Source organism: Entelurus aequoreus, linkage group LG07 (assembly GCF_033978785.1).
Source record: "Entelurus aequoreus isolate RoL-2023_Sb linkage group LG07, RoL_Eaeq_v1.1, whole genome shotgun sequence".
NCBI classification, from domain to species: domain Eukaryota; kingdom Metazoa; phylum Chordata; class Actinopteri; order Syngnathiformes; family Syngnathidae; genus Entelurus; species Entelurus aequoreus.
This window is the reverse complement of record NC_084737.1, coordinates 65,175,262-65,191,077: the sequence shown is the minus strand read 5'-3', so window position 1 is coordinate 65,191,077 and position 15,816 is coordinate 65,175,262. Positions and strand designations below refer to the sequence as shown.

The window sequence follows — 15,816 nt, the reverse complement described above, 5'->3', positions numbered from 1 at the left end:
TGATAATCCGCATATATTCTGCATATTCATGAAGACAAGACACACTAAATGGATTACACTCTCTATTTTGCTCATTTAAAAGCAAATCTATGCACGAGTTTAGTAGATCATCTTTAAATGTGCTATCAAGTTTGCACGTTTTTAATACACACACACATTTAGTTGATAAGGCCCATACTGCGTTATGGAGCTGTCTGATGTACTGCCAATAGCTGAACACCTGCAGTGGAAACCAACCTAATCAAGCATTTAATATTACTTTTATTTGTTTATGGTAATTGGATAACAAACTTAGTGACTGATTGAGGCTCATCAGAGTGGAAGCCACTATTCAAGGACAAACGTTAGATAATGTTGTTACAGTACTACTCACTTCCAGCGGTGGGTGCTAACATGATGCTCCAACATGGCAGTGAGGGCAAACCGCAGGTGGTGCAGGCGCCTGTCAAAGGTGAAGATGTTGCATGCCAGAGAGCGACATCCAAAAGTGCAAAGCTATGGAAACAATGAAAAAAGTGGATGTTCTTATTCCGGATGGAAATAACTTTAAACTAAAATAGGACTCAAAGCAAACCTTCATGCCTTCTCCTTGTTATAAAACAAGCCGCATTCGGCCTTTCACTAAATGGAAAGTGTTTGTTTTTGTGGCACTCACACCAAGAGGTTTGGGGTGCCAAGATGTGGCAGGCAGATCAGTAGCTTCCTCTTGCTCATCATCGTCACTCTCCTCGCCGGAGAGCAGGTGCTGATTGAAGGGGTACGGAGTTTGGACCTCCACTTTCACGGTGCCGTCAGCCTCCTCTTCTGGAAAGCTCTGCGATGCAGTTCTAGACCGACTTGCCGCACACAAATGAGAACAATATGAGATAAACAAAAAAAATTACATTTGGGTTAGCTTTAGTGTATGTTTCTGATGACAAATAATATGTCACAATAATGCTGCTGGAATGTGTGAAACACATTTAGAAGACAAATTATCAGCACTACAAAGAACGACTGCTTTATTGCTTAGCCTTCACAAATCGCAGTCAAAAATGTGAAACAATTCATACCTGAGAATGTGACAATTGCTGCTCCGGCTGTTTTTCAGGTTTGTTATTTTCTTATTTAAAGCTTCTAAATGCTGCTCTTTAGGTTCGTCAGGAAGCGGCTCCATATTACGACATGCTTCGCTCTGCTTCGCCAACACCTGCGACCTCTGCTGCTGGAGGATGCCTTCAGCCTGTGCGACAATAGAGATCTTCACATCAGTTTCCCACTGGAACTTATTAAAAAAAAAAGATATTCTTGTAATTATGTAAATTCTAACTATGTAAATTCTAACTATTTATTACTATGACGATTGTTGTATTTTGAATTCATTTATGTAAATTGTATTAAAAATTCAGAACATGAAGTGAACCAATGTGTTTGTTTCTCTGAAGTGGAAAGGGACTAGGATTAAATAAGCTTTGCTTCTTCCAACTCCTTTACAGACATGTTGTTAAGACAAATGAAAAATATGTTAAATATGTGATGTATCATGTTGAAATGGTGTACATGTTGGAAATAAACTTCAACCAATGATAAAAAATAATTACAATGACAAAAGTGTAGGGCTATAATTTTGTACTCACATTGCATATTAGCTTGCAAGGTGGCTTCTGTTTTGCTTGATCCATCTCACTGCTTTGTTTCTTCAGGTCACATTTTTGCTCTATGAAAAACAGTTTGCATTACAGAAGGACTACCACTGGTTCCTGGACATTTTGAACAAGACCTGCTAACAAGCAACCCACAATTTACCTGCAATATTGTCACATACACATTACGCAAACTCTAGTCTATTTATAGGCTATATAAAGTAGGAAAGTCAGTATTACACCATGTCACTACAGAGTAGTTTTAATACAATATTCTTTTTACTTTTACTTTAGTATTTTCGTGAAGAAGAAACGCAACTTTTACTCCGTTATATTGAGATTAATTCCGTTCGCCACATTTATTTACATTAACACTATATTTATTTATAATCTATTGATTATTTTTTGCAAAGACATGTTTATTTAGCCCGTTAGAGAGACTTCTACCAGCGGGCGCTGTCGCATGACTCTGTTTCACCACTCCTGTAGTAACGTTTGACTCCATTTCATCAAATGGAGCCTGGCAGTCACATGACCTAACTCATACTACACAATGACATGATGCCAGACAAGGCAGCACAACTCTTTAATGTTTACCTTACAAATTAGGAAAAGAACAGCTATGTAAATGCACTGTCATCTGTGTCAGTAGAAATGTTCACATTTTAGCCTACAAGAATTGATTTTGTTTTAATAAGACTAGGATAACTACAAACTTACTGTGAGCTTTTGTGCAAATCCTGGAAGATTCTTTTCCCCGTAGATGAGTGGGAGACTCACTGATATGTTTAGATGTTGGCATCGGGGGTCTCTTTGAGGGAGAGGTAGACGATGAGGAAGAGCAGAGGCCCGAAGGCAGCACACTTGGTTGAAACTGAGAAACATAAGTTCTGCGTGTGGCAGCAGCATTGTGAGGAAGATGAGGGTTCTCCACTGAAGATAAACTGCAAAAATGGAGTTTACAAGTTAAAAATCAAGTTATGAGATTTATGCAATACAATTTTATTGTAAGTTAAAGCAAAATCATTTGTCGGTATCTCTTAAATAGCACCATTTACTTTACCTCACACCTTCCTTTCGAGCCTTCGTGGGCCTATTATGGTGGCCAGGTGATTCTGCTGTCGTTATGCTCGCTTCGAGACATCTGCTGTCTTTCTGCCTCTCTCTGGAGAGGGAAAGGTTGACAGAGCGGCCGGGGCGAGGTCTTTGCTGCGGCGCTAACGTAGATGACTGTCCGCACATCTTCAGAACGAGATCGTGTCGCCTCTCGCAGTGTTTCTCAAAGGCTTGCGGCTTCACCACCAGGCCACAGTGGCTGCACACCACCAGGTAGAAGTCATCGTGGGAAGGACACTCACCAAATATGTGCTTATCTGTAGGGGAGAATGTTCAACAATAAATATAAGTCCACCAGAATTTAAGCATTGTCAGTGTTTTCTTATGCATTCCATATCAAATACGTGCTTATATGTAGGGGAGAATATACAACTATAAGTACAGGTCCACCACAATGTAAACATTGGCAGTGTTTTCTCATGCACTCCATTATAAAAAGAAAATCCGATATAGCCACTAAATTGGAATTGAGAAATAAGACCTGCTGTCCAAATTCAGCCTCATACTGTATGTCAGGGTTGTCTTTTTCCACTGAGGGCCACGTACTGAAAAAATTAAAGCATCCAGGGGCCATTCTAATATTTTTCTTTTTCGAAACCAATACAATACATAGATTTGGTTTCGACCTTTAGGGCTCCTCTCAAGTTTGGTACTGGGGACACAGAAGGTAAAAATCAGGCATATATATTTATATTATTTTATATAATGTAATGTTAAAGGGGCTGTTTGCAACATTTACACAGATACCTAGAGGGCACCAACTTTCCAATGTATTTTACACAGTATATCCCGCACTCTCACAGCTTTTCGTACGTAATTACTGTATGTACGTACATACGTAACATATGCTGTGCATTAGCTTTATGCAGTGGTGTGCCGTCAGGGCCAGCAAGGCCTTCTCTGCTGGCCTAACACAACCAGAAATCATAATCATAATTAAAAATAAAAATATTTTTTTATTTACTTTCCCTAAATATCTCAAAGTATTCATACTCTCTTCATGTCGTATTGTGCTCCTTCCAGCGCTGTTGTTTAAGGTTATATAGTTTTTATCCAATCAGAATTTAGCTAGCTTATGTTGCCATGCTGTTTGAAATCTGCCGGAGGCCTTCAGATTCAGCAATGCAGGCGTCCGTGCGCTGTAAGCGAACTGGGACATACAGTGATAGACAGTTGCGATAGCCAATCAGATCACGGGTTGTTGTCAGTAAGGCCTTCTAGATGGCCTAAGGCAGATATATAGTGATGTTATGAGCTAGGTAACATAAGAACCTCCTCTCTGAGATGCCACCTTACCGTGGTAGAGGAGTTTGCGTGTCTCAATGATCCTAGGAGCTATGTTGTCCGGGGGCTTCCATGCCCCCTGGTAGGGTCTCCCAAGACAAACAGGTCCTAGGTGAGGGATCAGACAAAGAGCAGCTCGAAGACGTCTATGGAAATACAAGAACCGAGACTCAGATTTCCCTCGCCCGGACGCGGGTCACCGGGGCCCCCCTCTGGAGCCAGGCCCAGAGTTGGGGCACGACGGCGAGCGCCTGGTGGCCGGGCCTGTCCCCATGGGGCCCGGCCGGGCACAGCCCGAAGAGGCAACGTGGGTCCCCCCTCCAATGGGCTCACCACCCATAGCAGGGGCCATAGAAGTCGGGTGCAATGTGAGCTGGGCGGCAGCCGAAGGCAGGGCACTTGGCGGTCCGATCCTCGGCTACAGAAGCTAGCTCTTGGGACGTGGAACGTCACCTCGCTGGGGGGGAAGGAGCCTGAGCTAGTGCGCGAGGTGGAGAAGTTCCGGCTAGACATAGTCGGACTCACTTCGACGCACAGCAAGGGCTCTGGAACCAGTTCTCTCGAGAGGGGATGGACTCTCTTCCACTCTGGCGTTGCCGGCAGTGAGAGGCGACGGGCTGGGGTGGCAATTCTTGTTGCCCCCCGGCTCAGAACCTGCATGTTGGAGTTCAACCCGGTGGATGAGAGGGTAGCTTCCCTCCGCCTTCGGGTGGGGGGACGGGTCCTGACTGTTGTTTGCGCTTACGCGCCAAGCAGCAGCTCAGGGTACCCACCCTTTTTGGATTCACTCGAGGGAGTACTTGAGGGTGCTCCCCCGGGTGATTCCCTCGTTCTACTGGGGGACTTCAACGCTCATATTGGCAACGACAGTGAAACCTGGAGAGGCGTGATTGGTAAGAATGGCCGCCCGGATCTGAACCCGAGTGGTGTGTTGTTATTGGACTTTTGTGCCCGTCACGGATTGTCCCTAACGAACACCATGTTCAAGCATAAGGGTGTCCATATGTGCACTTGGCACCAGGACACCCTGGGCCGCAGTTCCATGATCGACTTTGTAGTTGTGTCATCGGATTTGCGGCCTCATGTTTTGGACACTCGGGTGAAGAGAGGGGCGGAGCTTTCTACCGATCACCACCTGGTGGTGAGTTGGCTGCGATGGTGGGGGAGGATGCCGGACAGACCTGGCAGGCCCAAACGCATTTTGAGGGTTTGCTGGGAACGTCTGGCAGAGTCTCCTGTCAGAGAGAGTTTCAATTCCCACCTCCGGAAGAACTTTGAACATGTCGCGAGGGAGGTGCTGGACATTGAGTCCGAGTGGACCATGTTCCGCACCTCTATTGTCGAGGCGGCTGATTGGAGCTGTGGCCGCAAAGTAGTTGGTGCCTGTCGTGGCGGTAATCCTAGAACCCGTTGGTGGACACCGGCGGTGAGGGATGCCGTCAAGCTGAAGAAGGAGTCCTATCGGGTTCTTTTGGCTCATAGGACTCCTGAGGCAGCGGACAGGTACCGACAGGCCAAGCGGTGTGCGGCTTCAGCGGTCGCGGAGGCAAAAACTCGGACATGGGAGGAGTTCGGGGAAGCCATGGAAAACGACTTCCGGACGGCTTCGAAGCGATTCTGGACCACCATCCGCCGCCTCAGGAAGGGGAAGCAGTGCACTATCAACACCGTGTATAGTGAGGATGGTGTTCTGCTGACCTCGACTGCGGATGTTGTGGATCGGTGGGGGGAATACTTCGAAGACCTCCTCAATCCCACCAACACGTCTTCCTATGAGGAAGCAGTGCCTGGGGAATCTGTGGTGGGCTCTCCTATTTCTGGGGCTGAGGTTGCTGAGGTAGTTAAAAAGCTCCTCTGTGGCAGGGCCCCGGGGGTGGATGAGATCCGCCCGGAGTTCCTTAAGGCTCTGGATGCTGTGGGGCTGTCTTGGTTGACAAGACTCTGCAGCATCGCGTGGACATCAGGGGCGGTACCTCTGGATTGGCAGACCGGGGTGGTGGTTCCTCTCTTTAAAAAGGGGAACCGGAGGGTGTGTTCTAACTATCGGGGGATCACACTCCTCAGCCTTCCCGGTAAGGTCTATTCAGGTGTACTGGAGAGGAGGCTACGCCGGATAGTCGAACCTCGGATTCAGGAGGAACAGTGTGGTTTTCGTCCTGGTCGTGGAACTGTGGACCAGCTCTATACTCTCGGCAGGGTCCTTGAGGGTGCATGGGAGTTTGCCCAACCAGTCTACATGTGCTTTGTGGACTTGGAAAAGGCATTCGACCGTGTCCCTCGGGAAGTCCTGTGGGGAGTGCTCAGAGAGTATGGGGTATCGGACTGTCTGATTGTGGCGGTCCGCTCCCTGTATGATCAGTGTCAGAGCTTGGTCCGCATTGCCGGCAGTAAGTCGGACACGTTTCCAGTGAGGGTTGGACTCCGCCAAGGCTGCCCTTTGTCACCGATTCTGTTCATAACTTTTATGGACAGAATTTCTAGGCGCAGTCAAGGCGTTGAGGGGATCCGGTTTGGTGGCTGCGGGATTAGGTCTCTGCTTTTTGCAGGTGATGTGGTCCTGATGGCTTCATCTGGCCAGGATCTTCAGCTCTCACTGGATCGGTTCGCAGCTGAGTGTGAAGCGACTGGGATGAGAATCAGCACCTCCAAGTCCGAGTCCATGGTTCTCGCCCGGAAAAGGGTGGAGTGCCATCTCCGGGTTGGGGAGGAGATCTTGCCCCAAGTGGAGGAGTTCAAGTACCTCGGAGTCTTGTTCACGAGTGAGGGAAGAGTGGTTCGTGAGATCGACAGGCGGATCGGTGCGGCGTCTTCAGTAATGCGGGCACTGTATCGGTCCGTTGTGGTGAAGAAGGAGCTGAGCCGCAAGGCAAAGCTCTCAATTTACCGGTCGATCTACGTTCCCATCCTCACCTATGGTCATGAGCTTTGGGTTATGACCGAAAGGACAAGATCACGGGTACAAGCGGCCGAAATGAGTTTCCTCCGCCGGGTGGCGGGTCTCTCCCTTAGAGATAGGGTGAGAAGCTCTGCCATCCAGGAGGAGCTCAAAGTAAAGCCACTGCTCCTCCACATCGAGAGGAGCCAGATGAGGTGGTTCGGGCATCTGGTCAGGATGCCACCCGAACGCCTCCCTAGGGAGGTGTTTAGGGCACGTCCGACCGGTAGGAGGCCACGGGGAAGACCCAGGACACGTTGGGAAGACTATGTCTCCCGGCTGGCCTGGGAACGCCTCGGGATCCCCCGAGAAGAGCTAGACGAAGTGGCTGGGGAGAGGGAAGTCTGGGCTTCCCTGCTTAGGCTGCTGCCCCCGCGACCCGACCTCGGATAAGCGGAAGAAGATGGATGGATGGATGGATGGATGGAACATAAGAACTCCATTACCAAGCATTCCACATTAGTGAAGGGCATGCGCAGTAGCTAGATCCACTCGATGTCCATTGCACCAGTCACCCAGGGGGGAGGGTCCAAACATCTGTGGTCCCCTCCAAGGTTTCTCATTGTTATCCCATTGGGTTGAGTTTTTTCTTGCCCTGATGTGGGATCTGAGCCGAGGATGTCGTTGTGGCTTGTGCAGCCCTTTGAGACACTCGTGATTTAGGGCTATATAAGTAAACATTGATTGATGATTGATAGCCCCGTTTAGGTAGACACGATGTTAACGATGAGCACGCTGTGGAGTAAACTTTAAGAACTCAGCCAACACGCCTCGTCGACATTTTTTATGATTAGACAAGACAACATATATATTTGCAAGGCCATTTTCAAGAATTATATTTAAAGAGAAACTACATCTTGTGAGACCATGTCGGCCAACCCCGGAAGAGAGCTCAGCTGTCCCAGCGATGAAATGTGAGTTCAGAAATTTAAATTCTTTATTTTTTCACGTTTAATATGTTTTTTGCAATTTGAATTTTGACAGTACCACATAAGATATGTTTTAATTGCTGATGCGGGTTTTTATTGATATTTAAATGCGCCAGAAAATAACCCGTTTTGTACAATGCTCAGTAGTGCGTAAATGTGTTTCTGTATAGTATTTCTCCAGCAATGATCATGTGGTGACATAAATTATGTTATTTTGAGAGGTAATAATTGAAGTCGGACATCACTGAAGGCCTCGGTGGAAAACGCACGGCCCGCCACTGGCTTTATGTGATGTTAGCTAATAATACCAATTTGGATAGCTAGCAGCGTTAGCTGTCATTGAATGTATATTCTACCATAACAACAACATGACTGCAAATAGTTCATTGCTTGTCTTGGACTGATTTTGTATGTCTGCATGCGCTCCCTGCGCGTATGTGTTGACGATATGAATGACAGCAGTAAACACCAATCATTTTATTCGGGACGGTGAACCTTTTTGTTACATAAACTTTGTAGTTGTGAAAAATACAGACAATTGTCAAACAAATGTGTTCTGTTACATCACTAATGGTAACATAAGCTAACTGGTGGTGTTCCTGTGATATCTTTTGCTTTGAAACATGTTACTGTGAGGAAGTTGCGAACAGCACCTTTAAAGGCCTACTGAAAGCCACTACTACCGACCACGCAGTCTGATAGTTTATATATCAATGATGAAATCTTAACATTGCAACACATGCCAATATGGCCGGGTTAACTTATGAAGTGCAATTTTAAATTTCCCGCTAAACTTCCGGTTCGAAACGCCTCTGAGGATGACGTATGCGCGTGACGTCAATCATTGAAACGGAAGTATTCGGACACCATTGAAGTCAATACGAAATAGCTCTGTTTTCATGTCATTATTCCACAGTATTCTGGACATCTGTGTTGGTGAATCTGTTGCAATTTGTTCATTGCATTATGGAGAAAGAAGCTGAGCAAGCAAAGAAGAAAGTTGTCGGTGCGAAACGGACGTATTTTTCGAACGAAGTCAGCAACAACAGTACACAGCCGGCGCGTCTTTGTTTACATTCCCGAAAGATGCAGTCAAGATGGAAGAACTCGGATAACAGAGACTCTAACCAGGAGGACTTTTGACTTCGATACACAGACGCCTGTAGAGAACTGGGACAACACAGACTCTTACCAGGATTACTTTGATTTGGATGACAAAGACGCAGACGTGCTACCCTGAGTATGCAGCTTTGGCTTCCAAACATTTGATCGCTTGACCGTACGTGCGCGTCACGTGCGTAACTTTGTTTAAATATATAAGCTTTATGAACCTTGGGTTAGGTGAACGGTCTTTTGGGATGAGTGATTGTGTGTGTTGATCAGGTGTTTGAATTGTATTGGCGTGTTCTATGGAGCTAGGAGCTAGCATAACAAACACGTAGGTGTTTTTATGCAGGATTAATTTGTGGCATATTAAATATAAGCCTGGTTGTGTTGTGGCTAATAGAGTATATATATGTCTTGTGTTTATTTACTGTTGTAGTCATTCGCAGCTGAATATCAGGTCACCCCTGGCTCTCACAGCATCTTCCCTATCTGAATAGCTTCAACTCCCCACTAGTCCTTCACTTGCACTTTACTCATCCACAAATGTTTCATCCTCGCTCAAATTAATGGGGAAATTGTCGCTTTCTCGGTCCGAATCTCTCTCACTTCATGCGGCCATCATTGTAAACAATAGGGAACTTTGCGTATATGTTCAATTGACTACGTCACGCTACTTCCGGTAGGGGCAAGCCTTTTTTTTTATCAGATATCAAAAGTTGCGATCTTTATCGTCGTTGTTCTATACTAAATCCTTTCAGCAAAAATATGGCAATATCGCGAAATGATCAAGTATGACACATAGAATATATCTGCTATCCCCGTTTAAATAAAAAAAATTCATTTCAGTAGGCCTTTAAGTCTCTAGATCAGTGGTTACCAACCTTTTCGAGCCCAAGATTCCTGGTCTCAGCCGAAAACTAAAGCAATATCTACCAAAGCGTCACCTATTTATATATGTAATTTATTTATATACATAAAACATTCTTTATTTGGTTTTTTTAAAAGACAAAGCTTAGTGGTTTTATTATTGGCTGACGTCAACATTTAGTTTTTTTGTCATTGTGCTTCTTGCTGTTTTCCCAATTTTTTGCAGGTGTTTATTTTTGTGTGCTTATAAGGCCAATGACAAAGCACCCCTGCTGTAGAAGCTGTTTATGGCTACTATAGTCTTAGCGCTGTACTACATTTGTCCATCTTATGTCACATATGGGACGCGAGTCAGGTTACGTTAGCACCAAAGTAGTAAAATCAGCTGTTCATCCGTGTTTTTCCTGTGTGATAAAGAGAGGATAAACTGGGAGGTCCTTCTTTAGCTGCCGCACTTTTTTCATACATACATACATAGAAAAGTAAACATTGACATTTGTCAATGTTTACTTTTGTATATAAATCAACACAAAATCCATACTTTGGAGCAAATATTCACGGACGCTAGTGTTTGGCTTGTTAGCTTCCTGTTGCAGGCAAGCGATGACGACGACGACAGTGGGTTCCGTGACAGACGGAGGGGTCTCGGCCCGACAGCGGTGGGCTCCCAACAGGCCGGTGGCCTTTACGTAACCTTAAAGTTTGTGGAAGACGTGGCGGAACTTTCAGCAGAGCACCGCATTGCTGGAGAGTGGAAGCTGGTTGGTTGCTGCCCTTTCTAATGATGCGTCCCCAAAATGCAAGTCTTCGCATGCAGGAAGATGCTAGAAAATCAGCCTTAATGCGTTGTTGCAGCAGGATGATTTATGAGCACGTCATAAAATGCGCGTTTGAGACGAGCGGGTAAAGTGTGCCGCCATGCTCGGCCGGTGTGGCAGCAGTGTCAAGAAAGGGGGATTTGAGGCTGGAGAGAGGCGTGAGATGCGTGCGGGCATGTTCAGGGGTTGAAATGCGTGCCTGTTTTGCGGTTCTGTTATTCCCCGGGTGGGGGTGTCACTGATGTCATATTAATACATTATTGTTTTTCTAATATTCGGCCAGTAGGTTCCCAAAGATCGCGATCGACGGGTTGGCAACCCCTGCTCTAGATCAACTTCAGATTAATTTTTTTATTCAAGGGAAAAAAAAATTCTAAAGTGGAAAATTCAATGTGAAGTAATCAAGGTTCAAGGTCCAAGGGTTTTATTCGTCACATGCAGAGTACACCACAGTGAAATGCTTTTTTCCATGCTCTTCAGATATTGTGTCCAGTGGGATCCAAACACTAGTTGCTGAATCTAATACACTAAATACAAAAACTACAACAATTTGAATAGCTCTGATGTACATTAATTACAAGACAATAAGTTGCACAATAAGTCCCAGTAGTTATGGTAGAAGTATCAGTACAAGTAAAAGTACAGTAGTCACACACAGTACCAGTGCAATATCAAATAGTATAACAGTATATACAGCATACACAGTATAGGAAGTAATAAATATTAAGGTGTCTACAGTTCTTTTGGCAGTTGAGTAGTGACAGTAGTATGAACAAAGGTAATGGAACAGTATGACTTATTTATACTCTTGTTTTTACATTATTTACAGTCATTGAATGAAGAGTATTGTAGTCCGGTAATTACAGTGGTAAGTAAAGTGATTCTTGTGCGTGCGGTTTTGTGCAATTGTGATAAGTGTTAATCAGCGGTGCAGTTGAGCAGTCTGATGGCTTGGGGATAGAAGCTCCTCCTGAGTCTCTCCGTGTTGGCCATGAGACTCCGGTAGTGCTTGCCTGACTGCAGCAGTGAGAAGAGGCAGTTGCTTGGGTGGTTAGAGTCCCTCACTATCCTCTTGGCCTTGGATCTACACCGCCTGGTGTAGATGTTGCAGATGGTTGGGAGCACACCTCCGATGGTGCGCTCGGCTGATCTGGCCACTCTCTGCAGTCTGTTGCGGTCGTGTGCGGTGCTATTCCCAAACCAGGAGGTGATGTTTCCAGTCATGACACTCTCTGTTGTGCATGAGTATTTTAGTTTGAACTTCTTGAGTCTCCTGAGGAAGTAGAGACGCGGTCGTGCCTTTTTCACCACGTTGTCTATGTGTGTGGTCCAGGACAGGTCTTCTGATATCGTCACTCCGAGGTATTTGAAGTTGGTCACTCTCTCGAGGTGTTATCCATTACAACATTGATTTGGATACTTTTTGAGAATGACGGCTTTAAAGAAAAAACAGCTTGCATGGCAGATTTGTGTTATGTAAGTCAACATTGCAACTTTGTCTCGTAAAATTTAACCCGTTTGGTCTTTTATTCCACTTTTTTATGTATTTAAATGTTTTCAATAGTATTTTTAGAATGCGCCCCGGGCCTCACTTTGCACACCTCTGCAGTATGTGATGATGCTGGGTTTCCAGTTACCTTCTTTGCTGAGGGTCATGGTCTCACTGATGACACTTTCATATTCGGCACACAGACCAGCTGCATTTGGAAGTGAAAATAGGCAGTATGAAATGGTTGGAAGCATATTGGTTAACACTGTCAAGAACGTATTAATTTAAAAACATGTTTATTAGAGTGCTTGTAGGACTTAACTGTTCATATTAAGTTCAGTTCAGTTTCAGTTTATTTCGAACATGCATACGATACAATGTAATTCATCACACATTTCATTACAGCACGTCCAAAAAGGAGTAGGAAGAAGCAGAGCTTATATTAATCCTACCCCTTTTCATATTATAACTATTGTATCTAATGTCCTTGTTCTCTGTAACAGAACAATGAACAATTACATATTAAATAAATAATATACCATAGTAAGCAAACTAATATTAAATACATAAATAATCTTTGTCTCAATTTTTTTTAAAAAGGAAAAAAAAAAGGTTCAAGATGTTCATCATAATTCTTGTTCTGTGTACTTTGTGAACACTTGTAGTTTGAACAGTCTCTTAAACTGAATCATATGCTTTGTTTGATTTCTTTGGTTAATCCATTCCATAAATATTGTTCCTCTTTTGTTGAGAAGAATTGTTGTACATTCTTGGGTAGCAGGTTATAGTTTGCTTTATACATAATTTTAACTGTTTGCAAATGCACCAAATCGTTGAATTGCAATATTTGTGATTCAATAAATAAAGGATTTGTATGTTCTCTATGTCCAACATTATGTATTATTCTAATTGATCTTTTTTGTAACACAGTTAGTGAATGAAGCGCACATTTGTAGTTTTTTCCCCAATTTTCTACACAGTAACTCAGATATGGTAACACTAGCGAGCAGTAGAGAATATGAAGTGATTTTTGGTCTAGAACATGTTTTGCTTTATTCAATATTGACGTGTTTCTTGCTACTTTATGTTGTATATTTTGTACATGAGATTTCCAGTTCATTTTATCATCTATTATTACACCCCAAAATGTGTTTTGGTTTACCCTTTCAATATCTACTCCATCTATTTGTAATTGCTAACTGTTTCTAGTGCAGTATTTTATTATTTTTGCTTCACTTTTTAACTATGATCCAGGCAACCACGATACTTATGGAAATACATGCAAAATTCAGCAGAAGGATTACAATCTAATTTAGTTAAACATGGTCATTACTTGAAAATACTTAAAATCTCATGTGTTAGCATGATCTGTATTGTTGTGCTAGCAGAGTGGACACATCTACAGCAGTGTTTTTCAACCTCATTGAGCCAAGGCGCATTTTTTTCATTGAAAAAATCCAGAGGCGCACCACCAGCATAAATCAGTAAAAAATGAAACTCAGTAGACAATAAAAAGTCCTTGTTGCAATTGTTGGATATGAATTCAAACCATAACCAACCATGCATCACTATAGCTCTTGTCTCAAAGTAGGTGTACTGTCACGACCTGTCACATCACACCGTGACCTATTTGGAGTTTTATGCTGTTTTCCCGTGCGCAGTGTTTTAGTTCTTGTCTTGCGCTCCTATTTTGGTGGCTTTTCCTGTTTTGTTGGTATTTTCCTGTTGCAGTTTCATGTCTTCCTTTGAGCGCTTGTGTGTGACAATCATTGGTACTTTAATCTAATTTAATCTATTACCCGCACCTGCTTTGTTTTAGCAATCAAGAATATTTATGTTGTTGCCATCTTTTTTTGCGTGGACATTGTTGTCATGTCATGTACGGATGTACTTTGTGGACGCCGTCTATGCTCCACACGCCGTAAGTCTTTGCTGTCGTCCAGCATTCTGTTTTTGTTTACTTTGTAGCCAGTTCAGTTTTAGTTTCGTTCTGCATAGCCATCCCTAAGCTCCCATGCCTTTTTTTAGGGGCACTCGCTTTGTTTATTTCTGGTTTAAGCATTAGATACCTTTTTACCTGCACACTCCTTCTCGCGGTCGTCTTCATATTGTGATCATGACAAACCATGTTCCCGACGTCTACAAAGCAATTAATTACCTGCTGCCACCTACTGATATGGAAGAGTATTACACGGTTACTCTGCCGCCGCTCTAGACAATCAAGAATATTTGTGTTGTTGCTATCTTTTTTTTGTGTGGACATTGTTGATTGTCATGACATCTACGGATGTACTTTGTGGACGCCGTAAGTCTTTGCTGTCGTCCAGCATTCTGTTTTTGTTTACTTTGTAGACAGTTCAGTTTAGGTTTCGTTCTGCATGGCCATCCCTAAGCTTTTTTGATTGATTGAAACTTTTATTAGTAGATTGCACAGTACAGTACATATTCCGTACAATTGACCACTAAATGGTAACACCCGAATAAGTTTTTCAACTTGTTTAAATCGGGGTCCACGTTAATCAATTCAAGCTTTAATGCCTTTTCTTAGGGGCACTCACCTTCTGTTTATTTTTGGTTGAAGCATTAGATACCTTTTTACCTTCAGACTGCCCCCCGCTGTCGCGCCTGCATATTGAGATCACGACAAAAATCCTCGTCTCACACGACCTGTTCCGACATCTACAAAGCAATTAGCTACCGGCTGCCACCTACTGATATGGTATGGTATAACACGGTTACTCTGCCATACTCTAAGACAGCACCGACACTCAACGGCACATTATTTGCGGATTATAATTACTGATTTGCAAAATATATTTTTAACCCAAATAGGTGAAACTACATAATCTCCCACGGCACACCAGACAGTATCTCACGGCACACTGGTTAACACAGTGGGCGAGTTTGTAGTGGGCACCAGCAGGGAGACTACACAAGATGTAAACACATTTATGTCCACTGCTAAGTTATTTACTATTTATACATGCAAATACTTACGTTTTAGAGTGTGTGTTCTCAACCGAAAATACATTTAAGGCGATAGTTTTGTAGTTGAAACTATGCTCCTGCACTAGGACCCAGCGGGTCTTTTGTTTGGGTTGCTTCAAATGCCCCCTTTAGTGTTTAAAGAACACACAAATACAACCAGGAAGTCGACATTATGATCGAATGACAGTCGGGTTTTGGATAGGGTGTGCGACTCACCGTCAGATGTGAATATATTCACCCTATCTACCCAACAACTCCAATTTAATCCGACAAAATCGTCGAGATTAGGATTTCGGCCTTCCACGGCGGCCATTGCTGTTGTCGCGCGTTCGCGAAGGGACACGCGCATCATAATTACGTCATTATGCGCGTGCTGGCGCAATCATGGGCGTCACACAACATGATTGACAGGTGAAGTAGAAATTGCATTGTTTGTTGCTGATAAATTATTAAATGTTGTTGGATACAATATTGAAATATGAGTGGTTTTAATTCAGTATAATGTTGAAGAAGTATTTGTTTAAAAGCTCATTGTGACATGTCAAACAATGAGATGTACTTATGCACCCCAGGATATAGAATTTCGGAAATATTTAAATAAAAATGAATAAGGCAAATTAAAAAGTTTTAAAACTTCAGTTCTCAGATAGGAAGCACTCGC

At 43.7% G+C, this 15,816-nt stretch overlaps 1 protein-coding gene across 4 annotated transcripts in view; it reads right to left on the bottom strand.

The window, feature by feature from the left end:
* The window catches only part of LOC133654157 (ataxin-7-like protein 2), a 57,253-nt gene extending 41,745 nt beyond the window's left edge, over positions 1-15,508 (bottom strand). For all 4 annotated transcript variants that reach the window (XR_009826839.1, XR_009826840.1, XM_062054243.1 and 1 more), the window contains exons 1-8: positions 15,372-15,508; positions 12,316-12,375; positions 2,686-2,995; positions 2,343-2,566; positions 1,617-1,696; positions 1,053-1,222; positions 656-836; positions 374-495 (exon numbers count right to left, since the gene is read on the bottom strand). Coding sequence is in view for 2 of the 4 variants with exons in the window: in XM_062054243.1 (XP_061910227.1) it covers positions 374-495; positions 656-836; positions 1,053-1,222; positions 1,617-1,696; positions 2,343-2,566; positions 2,686-2,995; positions 12,316-12,375; positions 15,372-15,507 (1,283 nt within the window). In the remaining 2 variants the exon portion in view is untranslated. The remainder of the gene's footprint in view (positions 1-373; positions 496-655; positions 837-1,052; positions 1,223-1,616; positions 1,697-2,342; positions 2,567-2,685; positions 2,996-12,315; positions 12,376-15,371) is intronic.
* Between the last annotated feature and the right edge of the window lie 308 nt (positions 15,509-15,816).